At 41.9% G+C, this 16823-nt stretch overlaps 2 protein-coding genes across 3 annotated transcripts in view; one reads left to right on the top strand and one right to left on the bottom strand.

Annotated features, from left to right (window-relative positions):
* The window catches only part of REEP3 (receptor accessory protein 3), an 82437-nt gene extending 77364 nt beyond the window's left edge, over positions 1–5073 (bottom strand). The window contains exon 1 of one of the 2 annotated variants that reach the window (XM_036336863.1): positions 4841–5073. In XM_036336863.1, coding sequence (XP_036192756.1) covers positions 4841–4872 — 32 coding nt within the window. In that variant the 5' untranslated portion in view covers positions 4873–5073. The remainder of the gene's footprint in view (positions 1–4840) is intronic. The other variant, XM_036336862.1, reaches the window with a different exon arrangement.
* Positions 4395–16823, top strand: part of JMJD1C (jumonji domain containing 1C) — a 252566-nt gene continuing 240137 nt past the window's right edge. Inside the window, exon 1 of the mRNA XM_036336855.1 lies at positions 4395–4684. The gene's annotated coding sequence lies outside the window, so the exon portion shown is untranslated. The remainder of the gene's footprint in view (positions 4685–16823) is intronic.

Genomic DNA, 16823 nt, shown 5'->3' with positions numbered 1-16823 from the left:
ACTATGGGAGATATAATCTATCCTATATAATAAAAGCCTAATATGCAAATTGTCCCCTCCACCGGGAGTTCAACCAGGAGTTTGACCAGGGGGCGGGGCCAGCAGCAGTGGCAGTGGCAGGCGGCTGGCAGAAGGGTCTCTTCAGCCGGCAGCCGCTAGGGACCCGACCTGTGCACGAATTTCATGCACTAGGCCTCTAGTGTGTGTGTGTGTGTGTGTGTGTATATATATATAAAATAGAGAAATATGCTAATTAACCGGGACACTGTAACGGGTCAACCAGACAAGAGGAGGCTGCCTGCACAGCACTGGGGGGTGGGGCAGCAGGGGCCTCCGCAAGCCTGCGCTGGGGGAGGGCCTGATCAGCAGCGGCCGAGGCTGCTTCAACGGCCAGGGAGGGAGGCAGGCCAGACCAGAGGGTGGGAGGCACTGCACAATTTTGAATCATGCTGGGCTCCTAGTTAATAAACATTAGGACCAATATTAACCTTGTTAATAACTCAAATGCATAAGAAACCAATGAGATTCATTATACTTAGTAAGAAAGTATATAAAAAAAGTCAAACTACCCCATCTCTGGTTACACTGTGATAAAGATATTACTCATGCATTCTTGGTGGCAATGTAAAATATTAATATCCTTTTGGAAAGTAATTTGGCAATTCATATCAATTGTCATAAAAGTATTCATAGCCTTTGACTCAGATATAATCCTCTTGGATATTTACCCTAAGGCAGTGGTTCTCAACCTTCTTGCCATTTAAATACAGTTCCTCATGTTGTGACCCAACCATAAAATTATTTTCATTGCTACTTCATAACTGTAATGTTGCTGCTGTTATGAATCGTAATGTAAATATCTGATATGCAGGATGGTCTTAGGTGACCCCCGTGAAAGGGTCGTTAGGCCGCCAAAGGGGTCGCGGCCCACAGGTTGAGAACTGCTGTCCTAAGGAAATACATAAAAAGAAAAAGTATATATAAATGATGTCCATTTTAGCATTATAACTTTATTGAGGCATTACTTAATAATGAAATATTAGAAATTATCTAAAAATAAAAATTAAAAATAGATGGCTATGAAAATTATGAATTCTGGCCTAGATCAAATAGAAAAATAAGATTTCAGAGCAACACAGAAAATGCTTACAGTTTAAAAAATATTGAATAAAAATTTTTTTTACCCTATTCTAATTAGACAAAGAAATTGAAAGACAAAGGTAAATTGAAAGCCCAGCCAGTGTGGTTCAGCAGTTGAGCGTTGACTCAGGAATCAAGAGGTCACTGATTGGATTCCTGGTCAGGGCACATGCTTGACCCTGTGATGTTTCTCTCTCATCGATGTTTCTGTCTATTCCTCTTCCTTCCTCTCTCTCTAAAAATCAGTAAAAATATTAAAAAATGTAAATTGAAAAGTTTAAACGTTCAGTATGCTGGGAATGTCAGGGAACATATTTGTTCTTGCTCTGATAACAAGTACTAATACTTAGTAAATATCTACCATGTGCACAATGCTGGATTATGGATATTATATGTGCAAATGCATTTAATTCTATGGAGTATGTTATAGCCAAGAATGGCAGAGCTGATATTTTAATTCAGTCAATCTGTCTTTAGTCCTGACGTTAACCACAAATTAAGAAAAGTTAGAAAAGTGGGATTTCCCTCAATCTGTAACAATCATGTTTCAAAAGGTAAGGCACGGGCATTAGGTATGAATGTAATATTATTTGGTAATCTCAGATTACTATAACCTTAATAATTGCCAACTAACCTTTGAATCTTGTCTGTAAAGTTCAAGTAAGTTGATTTTAATGAAAAATCCTCTCGCACCATCACAGAATGCAAGAGCTATGCAAGAGTTTGGAGATTACCAGATCAGATCCTTTATCTCAAGCGAGACAGAAACTGAGGGCTATAAGCAGTCAGAGGCTGACTCAGTGTCATTCAGCTGGTTTAATATAACCTACATTAGTTATTAATTCCAGGTTTCTAAATGATAGCCCAATGATATTTCCTTCTATCTTACTTTGCTCTTACACACACACACACACACACACACACACCTATATATCATGTTTTAAATGTACCATAAATGTGAGGTGCCACATTTGGTGTGCTTTAGTTGCACTGATTTAATCTTTACAACAGTTTTAAAAAGGTAAATATGATAACCTTTTTAAGACAAGGACACTGAAGCTCAGATGGACTGAGTATGTTTCCCAGGACCACAAAACTACTAGCTGGCATCCAGGTCTGATTCCAAGCCAGTGCTCTTCCCTGCAATGGTCTGCCGCAAGGTCTGGGGAGAAAGTGCTCATGCCCACAGGGAGCTCTGGTCACGGAGGCTCCTTGCTTATGCCACCGGAGGTTCATGTTGCGATAACTGTCTGATTTTTGTTTAGGCTCAGGACCAGCTGGCTGTTCCACTGGGTTAGAAAGAATGTAAGTAAATTCTATCTCCTGCTGTAAAAAAGGTTTCCAAGTTTGGGTAGATCCTGCGATTGATTTTTTGTGTCCTCATAATATTGATCAAGAGAAAAAGAAAAAATTCAGTGCATAGATAGAGAAACTGAGGATCCCAGGGACAAAATATAAGAATGTTGCTTTCCTTACCTGACAAGTGTGCGTTCTAATATGCTAACGGTTCAATGGCTCATGAAATAAATTTCTATGATCTTTCCTCTCTCACGTTTTTGCTTCCTTTCTTTTACCACACAATTTAAATTCTGTAGCTTCTGGCAACACAAGCCTAACCCTCTCTCCAGTTAGGGAGTTCTCTAAGTCTTCAGTGTCTCTCTCCTGTACAACCATCTCATACAACAAGGGAGAGAAATTCCCAAAGCAAAGCCATTGCTTCCTAATATAACCTATCAGTTCTTCCTCAAATTCCTTGAAAACAGGCCCCAGCTTAAATTTCCAGCTTTTCCTCTCCCCAGTCCCTCAAGTCCTCTGTAACTAATCCGGGCTTTCCCCTCCTCTGTGGTTTGGCTCACAGTGATGCCTTTATCTGGAATCCTTTTCTGTTTAATCTTTGGCTGTCTAAATTCAGTCTGTCCTTTAAGGCCCATCTCAAATGTAATCTCCCTTGCTTTTTCTGATTCTCCGAGATATAACTTCATTGTCTATCCGATATAACACAGGGTGTAACTCATAAGACTTGACATTCTGATCTGTACTGCAGGTATAGGGCACCTGAATTGTCAGTTCCATTAAGATCGACTGTGTTACTAACCTTTGTGTTACAGGTAGCATCTAGAAAAGGCATTTATATTCGTAGTCAACGATAAAAAAAACAAAAGTATTATTTGAGTAATTCAAATGAAATCAATTGTGCTCCACTTTTTTTCTCTCTTTTAAATCAGTTAAAGAACTGATCAAGGGAACCCAGAGAGTTTTTGTTTGTTTGTTTTCTTAAGGTACAGTTTCTTAATGGGGCACTTGATTTTTTGGGTGCAGACACAACACTTGATAGACATCACTAGGTCGAAAAAGGTATGCCTGTATTATGTAAATGACACTCAAAGAGAGATCCAAAAAGGCTAAAAAACAACCTGACAACAATTTGTGATATGCTTTTATTTCTCGAGTTTTAGTTTTGTACAGATGAACACAGGAAGCTGTGAAGTTTTAAAACTAGAAACTGTACCGAGGAAGGGCAAAGTGCATTAAGACAATCAACTGACAAAATTTCAATGCTACTGCAAATCGGGTTGAATACGGCCACTCAGCTATTAATCCAACTCCCAAAGAAAATGTAGCGTTCTCCCTAGTGAGAAACAAAATTAAATATCTGGTAATGTTTTCTCCCACATTCTAACGCTAATCAGAGAAGCCAGCGCCTCACGAAAACATTTCATAAAGATCAGGAGATAAGGACTCCTACAGAGATCATGAATAATAAATCCGCGGGTTCCTGGCTGAAACTACAACATTGTTGTTTACCTTGTGACTTTTTTTTTGGTTTTTTTTTGAGGAGGAGAGGGGTAAAATGGAAAGGATGGGAGGAAATCAGTTTAAATTGTAGTCCAACGAATACCTTCACAGAATAAACACAACTCAAGCAAATTTTTTTTTTAAGTGGACTTGTAGCACTTGATAAGAACGCAAGAAAATGAACCGATAATCCGAACAAAGGCAACAGGCACCTACAGCCTCTCACTTAGCAAATATTTCCGCCCAAACCACCAAATTCTAGGAGAGCAGGCGGGTGTCCCCATTCATTCGACCGGGAGCTCCTTTCTGCGTAAAACTGTACATCACGGGGCGACGGGGACCCTTCCCCGGGAGGCGAGCTGGGAGCGGTCGAGGGTTTTCCGACCGGTCTCTCCTCCTACCCACGTGACCGAGCGGCGATCAGCCGCGGAGACAGACGCCGCGACGCGCCCGCCTCGGGATACAAAGACGCGGTGCCGCCGGCGCATCCTGCGAGGCTCTCGGGGCCGGCCGCGCTCGGCGTCTGCGGAGCTTGCGTAGGGGCCGCCGCCAGGCGCGCCGCTCCCGGGCCGCAGGGCGGTGCCGCGCAGCGCGGGCAGACGGAGAGGGAGCGCGGAGCGCGCGCCGCCAGCCCTGCGCGCTTGCTCCTCCAGCTCCCCGGGAGCAGGGCCGCCGAGCCGCACGCGAGCCGGCCGCCGCCACCGCCACCGCCGCCGCCGCCGGGAGCCCAGCAGCGACGTGGACTCGGGTGAGGAGGCCGAGACCCCCAGCCCCGGGCAGGCCGAGGCCGGGCCAGCCCGCGCCCGCCTAGGCCCAGGCCTGCCCTTCCCCTCCGGGCCCCGGGGTTCTCCCACACCTCCCGCGGGCCTGGCGTGGGCCACGGGGCGCCGTGAGCAGCACTTACACCACGGCTCGGGAGATCATCCAGGACACCATCTTCCCGGAGGCCAGGACCCCACCTCCAGGGCGGTGGGCGCCGAGCGGAGCGGACCGGGCGGCCCACGGCAGGCCGCGCGCTCGCCGGCTCCTCGCGCTTCCCGGGGCCGCGCTGGTGCCCTCGGGAGCTGGGCCGGTGTGTGTATGTGTGTGTGTGTGTGTGTGTGTGTGTGTGTGTGTGTGGTGCGCGCGCGGCGGCCCGAGTCGCAAGGCGGTCGATCCCTCGCCCGTCCCCGCCCGCCGGCCGATCCGCGGCGGAGCCACCGGCCCCGCCCCTGCGCTCCGCTGATAGGCGGCGGCGGCGGCGGCGGCGCGTTGGCGGAGGCCAGGTCTGGGCGGCCGGGCCGGAGGTTTGGGTGGGTGAGTGGGTGGGCGAGGGGGACCCCGGCCCGAGGTGAGCGGTCTCGCGGCCGGGACCCTGCGCTCTCATCCCCCTCTTCCTCCTCTAGTCCCTGGGACGTCTACCCGGCGTGGAGGCGAGTCGTGGCGGGGGGCTGAGGACGGGGGCCTGCAGGTAGGGGTGTCAGCGCGTGTGTGAAAAAACAAAGTCGTAAGGAGCAGGAACTCCGCGTGACATTGACTCGCCTGGACCAGGCCGTGGATTCTGGAGAGGCAAGATGTCGAGGCGTGTTTAGCTACATCCGGTGTCCTCCCTGTTCCCTGAGTCCCGGCGCCCTGGGCAGCTTTAAAGGGCTGCGTTTTAAGGGAAAAGTAGGGCGGATACCTGCTCTGGCCCTGGGGTGTTCCAGGATCCTCGTGCAGTGCGTGGCGCAATGCAGGGGGAGGGGCCGAGGAGGAAAGCATTGGATTTCGTGTTTGCAGCCGTGGGTGTAGTTTTGATGACGCTCTGCAGTGCCTCTTAGGGCACCTTTCCATCCCCAGATCTGCAAAGCCTGCTTTGCAGACACACGTGTGAGCCTGCCAGACATTCCAAGTAGAAGCTGGGACTCCTGACCTGTTCTGCTATTTCCAGCTGTCTGTTATTGGGGCGTGGCTGGCTTACTGGGTACACCTCGCAGTTCTCGCAGGTAGCATAATTCAGGAGGTAGAATTTTAAAACTTTTTTGGTGGCAGAACCAAATTGAGAAAATGACCTAAAAGTTTAGTCGTGTCTTTATTATTATTATTATTCTCAGCCAAGATAGGGAAAGATAATTCTAATATTTAGATGGTACAAAGAATAATGGATGATATGTGAGTCTCGAGTCTTTAATTAAAGTCCAAGAAAATATAATAGCTTATTTTGTGGCCATACTGTAATTTACTCTTTTTGTTCCTTAGTTTCCCCATAGTAAAAAGAAGCTAATAATACTGTAGCCTACCTCTTGCCTTTTAGGGGTGACATGAGGCAGTGCTAAATAACATGTTTAGGAAGTTCTCAAACTTGCTTGGAAGAAAATCAAAGACACATAAGATTAAGATTATCCTGAGTTCTCTTAAATTCCCAGGGGTTCAATAGATTTAGTAATATTTTGATTATTTAAGAAATGAGCTCAGAAGCTGTTTTATACTGTTACGTTGGGTTCTTTTTGTTTATTCATATTAAGAATGTATTTTAATTTGAGGGGTCTTGTTAATGAAAATTTGTATTTGTTCAGAATCTTATTTTTGGCCATTAGCATTATTTGGGGATCACGTGTGCCACATAAACACCAGTTTTCTGAAAAATCTTGTGCAATAAAAACACAAAATCATTTGAATGGCATTCAAATTTCTCCATGAACGGTCCTGAAATTTTTTTATAGCTTTAATCTTACTGTCTTCTCAACCCCTAATATACCCTTCCCTAGCTCTCTTCTCGGAGCCAACTTGTATTTTCATGCTCAGTGACTTTTTTTTTCTTTATTGATTTTCTCCCCATTCTCTGTCAGAATCCTTGTTTTGTTTTGTTTTTCCAGTGTCCTATGCTGTGAAGATGGCCTTGATTTTCCTCAGTAAGAATTATTCATATTTTTCCTAGGCTCCCATAATTTATTACTTGAATTTCTATTTAATGCCTGTGCCAATCTGCTTTATATTATGGCTATATTTTACTGATGTCTAATCTACTGGATGGTAAAATGTCTGAGGACAGGTATGGTATATTAGGTATTTTCGTGTTTTCCCAGTGTGTAGAATAGGGTAATCGCCCAATAAAAGTTTGAATAATATTAGTTACTCTCTGAAGTGTCACAACTTGACAAAATTTCAGCCATGTATAGTGTAAGTCTCTTAAAGATCTAAGTCTTTCTTATCTTCTTAATTTGGGGGTCATCATTCTGAATATAAATTATTTCATTGCGTTGTAATATAGTAATGCCTTTAGGGGTTGGTGAGATATTTAGGATTGCTGGCTGCTCTCTGAAATGTCCCTGGGTTACTGTGTGTTCAATTTCATTTTGTATGCTCATTATATCTTCAGCCTCCTCCACATTCATGTTACCTTTTGCTGCTCTCAATCTGGAATAGCCCTCTTATTCACATCTCAGTATGCCATGTGTTGGAATCCACCTACACCCAAATTGTTATGTTGTTGAGTCGGCCTCTACACCCCAAAAAGCCTAGGTAGTGTTTATTCCCGTTTGATACATTGGGAACTGAGGTTTAGATAACTCACTGCCAGTGACCTCATAGCTCAGAGGAAACAGAACTGGAACTGTAGTCCATGCTTCCTATGCGTTGTTTACATTATACTCTGATAGGTGAATTGTGTCAAGGCAGTGGGTCCAGTTGGGAGACATTTTTTGTTATTGTTGGGATGACAGGGGCTAATCAATAGCATTTAGTGGGTAGGGTTCAGGGATGCTATAGTTTTTTGCAGTGTGTGAGCTATCCTGAACAAAGAATGTCACAATGTTCTGCATGGTTTAGGAATATCCTGCCTGACATCTGTGTACTATTTGTAATTATGTGAACCTAGAACCTCCATTTTACATATACTAGTAAACTCCTGGTTTTAACTGAGACTGAACTTTCCATTGTTTATTTCCACATGCAACTCATGTGTGAAAGGAAGATTTATTTTCTTCTCAACTTGACCAAGAGTTGACAGTTTTGAAAAATTGCATCACAAACAACTTTGCATTTGTAGCTGTCACGTGTAGCTACTAATTACATTTATGTCTTCTAGTTCAGTTTTGTTTCAGGATTAACATTGGAATACATATTATCTTATTATAAATTATTTTCATTTCCCTCTTCCATTTATATTTTATTTAGGCTTTATGGATTTGTTTGAAGTTGTCTGTAGGAATATTGCTATTTCATGTCGGGGTGACAAAGCAGAAGTTGGAAAATACTTTTTGGAAAGGGGAAATCAAGTCTGATATGGTTGAGTATTGTTGGTCTAAACTAAGAGTAACTTCATCTGAGGAGGAACCTCTCATGAAAAGTACTTAGATTTTAGTAGTGGGCGTTTCTAATCTTTGTATTTTGGGGCTGTGCTTTGGATAATTGAGATCTACTAGTAGGTGGCCATTAAGTAAGTGCTTCATGGTGCAAGGCTAGGCTCTAGAGACAATGGAACAAAGGGAAATACATTACTTGCTGCCCAGAAGCTTTTAAAGTGTGGTCTCATTGGCATACTTGAGATCATTTCCTGTATTCAAGGTAAAAATTATTTGTTGAAACACTAAACATCATATACCACTGGTATTCATTTGTTGTGCTATGAAGTGCTTTCTTCATTGTGTTCTGCAAAGATGATTTTCGTTTGGTATTGAGTTGAATCATGGTGGGAGGTAGCAAGCATATTTAGGGCAAGAGGAGACGTATTTCTACTACCAGTATCAATCTGTCTCCTGTTAAATGGGGATAATAATGTTATGTACATCAAATGCCAAGGGTTTTAAAACCTAAAGTAAGTAGACTGTATTAAGAGAATTGCTCTCTTTTTTACATCTTCACTTAACACTGTTCCTGGGGGAGTATGTGGAATATGCATCTTCTACATGTTAAAGGAGTTCATTTATTAGGAAAAGAAAAGAGTGTGAAAGTACCTAGGTGAGTAGGTAGTGAGAGCAGAATTACAGGGCACAGAGATAGTATCTAAACTATGTAATTATTAATGAGTATGCTAATGAGACTAGATACTGGGTCACCTTCCCATTTTTATTGGAGGAGTATTTTCAAGTGCTTGAAAGTATTTTTATTGGAAAAAGGCTAAAATTACTAAATGAGTTTACCTTTAATAGTTGTTTAGAAACTAGTGTGAGGAAGGCAATCTTAAAAAGAATGACTTACAAGACAAAACCTGTTCTTTTTACACCTGCTGCCAGATGAATATATCTTCTGTCTTAGCCAGTCAGCATTATGGTATTATGGTTACCACAGAGGTCACATTTGGCATCTGACATTGAAATCAAATTATAAAAGAAACTAGAGGGCCCGGTGCACAAATTCGTGCACCAGTGGAGTCCCTTGGCCTAGCCTGCGGGATGGGACCAAAACCAGCTTTCCGACATCCTCCAAGGGGTCTTAGATTGCGAGAGGATACAGGCCAGGCCGAGAGACCCCACCAGTGCATGATTGGTGCCGGGGAGGGATGCGGGAGGTTGGCCAGCTGGGGAGGGACTGCTAGAGGGTTCCAGGCCACGTCCAACCCATCTCGCTCAATCCCGATTGGCCGGACCCCAGCAGCAAGCTAACTTACTGGTCGGGGCATTTGCCTCCTGGTAGTCAGTGCACGTCATAGTGACTGGTCAACTGCTTCCTCCCTGGTGGTCAGTGCATGCCATAGCCAATGGTTGAGCAGCCTTAGCATATCATTAGCATATTACACTTTGATTGGTTGAACAGATGACCGGACACTTAGCTTATTAAGCTTTTATATAGAATAGTTTAGAAAATATAATAATCAGATTGCAGAAAATAGAAAGATTAAATTCTGACTTAAGTATTTTACTACAGATATTAATAGAAAAATATAGCTATTAGCCAACAATGAAGAAAGCAGAATTCACCTGTGATGGCTGGGTCTGTGGAACACACAGAGTAAGGAATCAAGCATATCTGAGGTTCTTACATATATGAGGTAGTAGCTTTACTTGCAACAATTAAAAGTTTTTCTCCCTCTAGGGTAAAAAATGGTTTTGTGTTTGATTATATTAAATGGTAGAAATATGTAGTTCGAGACATATTTGAAACATTTGCACTATCCATTTAAAATAGACCAGATTAGTTCCCAGTTTTAAAATTTAGGTAGATTTATAATTCAGGTATTATTCTTATGGGGTTACAGTATAATTTACAGAAAGCTGCAATTTTATGATTTTGAGTGCTAATTCAAAGCACATGGAATAAAATTTAAAAGGGTAAACAATGGGAGAAAACCAAGATGGCGGCATAGGTTAACGCCGGAGATCGCTGCCTCAAACAACCACTTCAGAGATATAACTAAAAGACAGAACGGACATCACCCAGAACCACGGGAAGGCTGGCTGAGTGGAAATTCTACAACTAGGAGGAAAGAGAATATCATACCCAGACTCAGAGGAGGCGCAGTGCTGAAGTGAAATACTCAGGTGCGGAGTGCGCGCGCGGAGCGGGCTGGCGGCGGAGGGCGCGGTTGTTGTTTTCAAGCGGGAGGGAGTTTCAGACTCTGAGCTCCAGATCCGGGCGAGTCTCTGGGGACCGAGACTCAAACGGGAGAAACGGGACTGTCTGGCTTCGGTCGGAACTCGAAGGCAGCTTTCTCTCCGAGGTTTGCAACCATTGCTGGGGCTCTGAGAGGCAGAGCCCCTGGGGAAGGAACTGAGAGTCGCCATAACTGCTTGTTCCGCCCGCCCTGTAGATCCCCGGGGACCCGCCCCGCCCAAGCCCTGTACAGAACCATTTGCCGGATAGCCTCAGACAAACGCTAGATTAGCACCGCCCTAGAGATCCAGCACAGAAGCCCTCCCACTACACAGACACAGCAGACTCTCATAGCCACTTAGCCTGGAGGTCAAATCACCCCGGTATTGCCGACATCAATCAAGGCTTAAAGGCAACAAGACTGCGGACAAAGACCACTAGGGGGTGCACCAAGAAAGCATAAAAAATGCGGAGACAAAGAAACAGGACAAAACTGTCAATGGAGGATATTGAGTTCAGAACCACACTTTTAAGGTCTCTTAAGAACTGTCTAGAAGCTGCCGATAAACTTAGTAAGGCCCTCGAAAAGACTGGTGAGACCGCCGATAAATGTAGTGAGATCCTCAAGAAATCTAATGAGACCCTCGATGTTGTGATAAAGAACCAACTAGAAATTAAGCATACACTGACTGAAATAAAGAATATTATACAGACACCCAACAGCAGACCAGAGGAGCGCAAGAATCAAGTCAAAGATTCGAAAAGCGAAGAAGCAAAAAACACCCAACTGGAAAAGCAAAATGAAAAAAGAATCCGAAAATATGAAGATAGTGTAAGGAGCCTCTGGGACAGCTTCAAGCGCACCAACATCAGAATTATAGGGGTGCCAGAGGATGAGAGAGAGCAAGATATTGAAAACCTATTTAAAGAAATAATGACAGAAAACTTCCCCCACCTGGTGAAAGAAATAGACCTACAGGTCCAGGAAGCGCAGAGAACCCAAACAAAAGGAATCCAAAGAGGACCACACCAAGACACATCATAATTAAAATGCCAAGAGCAAAAGACAAAGAGAGAATCTTAAAAGCAGCAAGAGAAAGAAACCCAGTTACCTACAAGGGAATACCCATATGACTGTCAGCTGATTTCTCAACAGAAACTTTGCAGGCCAGAAGGGAATGGCAAGAAATATTCAAAGTGATGAATACCAAGAACCTACAACCAAGATTACTTTATCCAGCAAAGCTATCATTCAGAACGGAAGGTCAGATAAAGAGCTTCACAGATAAGGAAAAGCTAAAGGAGTTCATCACCACCAAACCAGTATTATATGAAATGCTGAAAGGTATCCTTTAAGAAGAGGAAGAAGAAAAAAAAAGGTAAAGATACAAATTATGAACAACAAATATGCACCTATCAACAAGTGAATCTAAGAATCAAGTGAATAAATAATCTGGTGATCATAATAGAATCAGGGACATAGAAAGGGAATGGACTGACTATTCTTGGGGGGGAACGGGGTGTGGGAGATGCGGGAAGAGACTGGACAAAAATCGTGCACCTATGGAAGAGGACAGTGGGTGGGGAGTGAGGGCGGAGGGTGGGGCGGGAGCTGGGAGGAGGGGAGTTATGGGGGGAAAAAATGAGGAACAAATGTAATAATCTGAACAATAAAGATTTAATTTAAAAAAAAAAAAAGTAAAGAATCAAAAAGAATGTTAGAATCAAAAAATAAATAAATAAATAAATAAATAAATAAAAGGGTAAACAATGAAGTTTGTTGTCTTTTATTGCCTGTCTTCAGTTATCCAGTTCCCTTCAGAGGCTATTTGTATAACCACATTTTTTGGTTTGTTTGTTTTGCCAGAGTAATGTCTAGAAACAGATTCAAATATACATATCTAGTATAAGATAAAGGTGGAAATTTAAATCAATTGGAACATAGTGGACTTATTAATAATTTTGTGACAGCTGAGCCAGCTATTTAATAAAAACTAAAGAAAAAGTAATTCCTGGTGGATAAGAAATGTAAGCGTAGAAACTAAAAGTGCTGTAAAAGTACAAAAAGAAAAAGTAGGTGAAGGTAATCTTGGTAATGGAATGTCCTTTCAAAGCATGCCATAAAATCAGAAACCCAAAAGGTAAATTTCATAGACTTGATTATATAAGAATTTAAAATTCCTATGTTTCTAAAAACAATATAAATAAGATTTCAAGACAAATGACAAACTGGAAAAAATGCTTATAAAACCAGCATTTAAAAAATTTTTTAACTAGAGGCCCAGTGCATGAATTCATGCACGAGTGGGGTCCAGCCAGCCTGCCCCACTGGGGGCCCATTGGGCTGGGCTGGTGCGGGGGAGGGGCTGTGGGTGGTTGGCCAACCAGCCCCGCCCTCAATCGGGGTGTTGGGGGCTGATCGAGGGAGTTGGCCTGAGGGTGGGTGGTGATCAGGGCCCAGATCAGGCTGGTTGGCTCCCGCGGTTCGCGTCATAGCCACCAGTTGTTCTGGTCATTCTGGTCGTTCTGCCGTTACAGTTGCTGGGCTTATGTATATATATATAGATATATAGATAGTTTTAATATATAAAGCATTCATAACAACCATTAATTAAAAATGTATCTCAAAACCCAGAATCTCTTCTTTTGGTAAGAAGGAGCTTAAGATTTGCCACTTTGTTTTAACAACAAGTAAAAAGCTGAACAAACTAAAGAAAACACTCTTCTTAGATTCTTCATAGAAGTGACGACACAGGGTAAACTGCTGCCCCCCAAATTGGAGAGACAGATAGGCAGAGAATAACAATTTACCAGAGTAGAAACCTCTGAAGGAACTGTAACTGATGAATCTGAGACTCAGTGTAGATAACTCTGAGAGTTAAAAACTGCAAGAGAATCCAATAGGGCTTCCTACCCCCACCCCACACACTTTTGTGGGTTTTACCTTAAGGAGCTCTAGCAGGTACTCACTGTTAATATCAGAGAAAAATCCCCTTAAGCTTCTAGTTGCAGAGCTGGGAGAATAACTATTTTGAAATACATCCAAGCATTCTGCTTTTCTTAACAAGGTGCGTCTTCAGGAGAAACTTATAGCCTAAACTAAGTCGGGAAAGGAAAATACTCAATACCAGCCAGCTCTAGCCTTCTACTTGGAGGAAGGGAAAAACCCAGTTTGAGCCACTCTTGCCATATATGTAGGGGAAGGGAAATACATAATTCTAACCTCCCCCAGCTATCCTGTTTCATGGAAAGGAAGTGGGGAGGTGGGGACTGAAACATTGGTGAAGCTCACAGTCTAGAGAGGTACAGGCTCACTGAAAGACTGAGACCTAATCATAGAACTATAGAACGCCCCATTCCCCCACCATACCACTACACTACTAAAGACCTATTTGCCACAGTTCCCCTTATCCAGTGCATCATGTCTACCTTTCAACAGCAACAACAAAAAATTGCAAGGCATACTGAAAGGCAAAAAATACAGTTTAAAGAGAATAAGCAGTAATCAGAATCAGAGTCAGGTATGGAAGGAATGTTGGAATTGTTAAAGCAGGAATTAAAAAAACAATCATAATGGTATTAATATGTTTAAGATTTTAATGGAAAAAGTAGGCAACATACAAACAATAATAGATGGATGTTATAAGCAGAGAGGTGTAAATTGAAAGGAAGAATACATAAAGTTAGAGATCAAAATAGTATAACAGGCCTTGGTCAGTATTGCTCAGCATTAGAGTATTGGCCCTCACACCAAAGGTCAAGCCTTAGATTTCTGGTCAAAGGCATGTACCTGGGTGCATGTGGGGTGCAACCAATCTGTGTGTGTCTCTCACATACAAACTTCTCTCTCTCTCTCTCCTCACTTTCTCCCCCCACCCCCATCTTCCTCCCTTCCTTCCACTCTAAAAAAGTCAATGGAGCCCTAGCTGGTTTAGCTCAGCGGGTAGAGCGTCAGCCTGCAGACTGAAGGGTCCCAGGTTTGATTCCGGTCAAAGGCACATGGCCGGGTTGTGGCTCGATCCCCAGTAAGGGGCATGCAGGAGGCAGCCGATCAATGATTCTCTCATCATTGATGTTTCTATCTCTCCCTCTCCCTTTTTTTCTGAAATCAATAAAAATATATATATTTTTAAGAAGCAATGGAAAAAAATATTCTCGAGTGAGGATTAACAATAACAAACAGAAATGAAGTATACCTTTAACAGGCCCATTGCTGGACTTGACAAGGCTCAGGAAAGAACTCCTGAACTTATGAATGTGACAATAGAATATTCCAAAACTGAAAAGCAGAGAGGAAAAAAAATCAGGGCAGAGTATCCAAAGCATAGGACAACTACAAAGGACATAGGGTGCATGTAATATGAATGCCAAAAGGAGAAGAAAGAAAAGAAGAGAAGCAATTATTTGAGTCAATAATGACTGAGAATATTCCCAGATTAATGTTAGACACCAAACCACAGATCTAGAAAGCCTCACCAAGCAGGATATATGTAAAAACAAAACAAAAACTAAAAAAAAACCAAAACTACACCTAGACATAATGTATTCAAACTTTAAAAAATCCATTAAAGGAAAAAATTCCTGGAAAAAGCCATAGGAAAAAATGCCGCCTTACAGTAGACTTCCTCAAAAACCATGCAAGCAAAAAGAGAGTAGAGTAAAATATTTAAAGTATTGAGAGAAAACTAAAACACACCAATGTAGAATTCTGTAACCTGTGAAATTATACTTCAAAGGTGAAGGAGAAATAAAGACTTCTCAGACAAACAAAAATTGAGGGAATTTATTGCCAGTAGACCTGCATTGCTGTGTTAAAAGAAGTACATCAAAGAGAAGGAAAATTTTACACATCAGAAACTGATTTACATAAAAGAAGAGCATTGGAGAAGATATAAGTGAAGGTAAAATAAAAACTTATTCTTATTCTTAATTGCTCTAATAGAAGACAGTTCAGAATGATAGTAGCAATGTATTTGATTGTATGTATGTATGTGTATGCATATATATACATATGTTTACGTGAAATGAATGAAAGCAATGATATAAGTGATGGAAAGGAAGAATTAGGAATATTTTGTACTTACAAGGTACTTTGCAATACCTAAGTAGCAGTATAGTGTTATTTGAAAGTGGATTTCAATTACTTGTAATTGGGTATTACAAACTCTAGGACAACCCCCCCAAAAAGTATAATTGATATGTTAAGAGAGTGGAGAAAATTGAATCACAAAATGCTCAATTGAAATCACAGAAGCCCTAGCTGGTGTGGCTCAGTTGATTAGGCATCATCCCATACACGGAAAGGTTGCCAGTTAGATTCCTGGTCAGGGCACATTCCCAGGGAGTGGACTCGATCCCCTGAAGGCTCTGCAGGAGGTAGTCGATTGATGTTTCTCCCACTCCCTTCCTTTCTCTTTAAAAATCAATAAAAATACTTTTTAAAAAGATGCAAAAAGCAAAGTCCACAAAAGGCAGAAAAAATGTGGAAGACAAAAATAGGAACAACAAGCAGAAAACAGTATGGTAGCAAATATGGTAGGTGTTAATCCAGCTATATCAATAATCATCTCAGTAGACTAAATATATAAATTAAAACACATATTATCAGGGAGGATTAAAAAACTAGACCTCACCATATTTTGTCTACAAGAAACCTACTTTTCAAACGTACAGATTAAACATAAAGGAACAGAGGAAGATACATGCTAGCACTAATCAAAAGAAAGTGGAAATGGGTATATTAATTTCAGATAGCAGATTTGTGAGCAAGGAAAGTTATTAGGGATAAAGAGGGCATTATATATGATAAAGGGGTCAATACTCCAAGAAGGCATAACAATCCTTAATGTAGAAATAGGGGAATCTACTATTATTAGAGACTAACAGTCCTCTCAGAATTTAGACAGATCCAGCAGGCAGAAAATCAGTAAGGACATAGTTGAACTCAACAGCACTTTCAGTCAACTAGATATAATTGACATCTGTAGACTACAGATTACACATTCTTCTCAATCTCACATGGACCATTCATTCACCAATATAGACCTCTTTCTGGGTCATAAAACACCCCTTATCGAATTTAAAAGAACATCTGCTCTCAGGCCATGGTGGAATTAAACTAGAAATCAATAACAGAAAAATAGTTGGAAAATTCTCAAATACTTGGAGGTTAAAAGGCATACTTCTAGAACGCACATGGGTCAAAGAAGAAATCTCAAGAGGGATGGAAAAAATGTTTCGAACTAAATGAAAATGGAAATATAACAACATTTGTGGGATACAATTAAAGCAGTGCTTAGAAGGAAATTTATAGCATCCAATTCATATATTAGAAAATAAAGTTCTAAAAATCAGTCATTTAAGTTTCTGTTTGAGGAAACGAGAAAAAGAACAAATAA

Source organism: Myotis myotis, unplaced genomic scaffold (genome assembly GCF_014108235.1).
Source record: "Myotis myotis isolate mMyoMyo1 unplaced genomic scaffold, mMyoMyo1.p scaffold_m19_p_15, whole genome shotgun sequence".
Taxonomy (NCBI): domain Eukaryota; kingdom Metazoa; phylum Chordata; class Mammalia; order Chiroptera; family Vespertilionidae; genus Myotis; species Myotis myotis.
The sequence above is the reverse complement of the archived record's forward strand: the minus strand, read 5'-3'. Positions and strand labels throughout refer to the sequence as shown.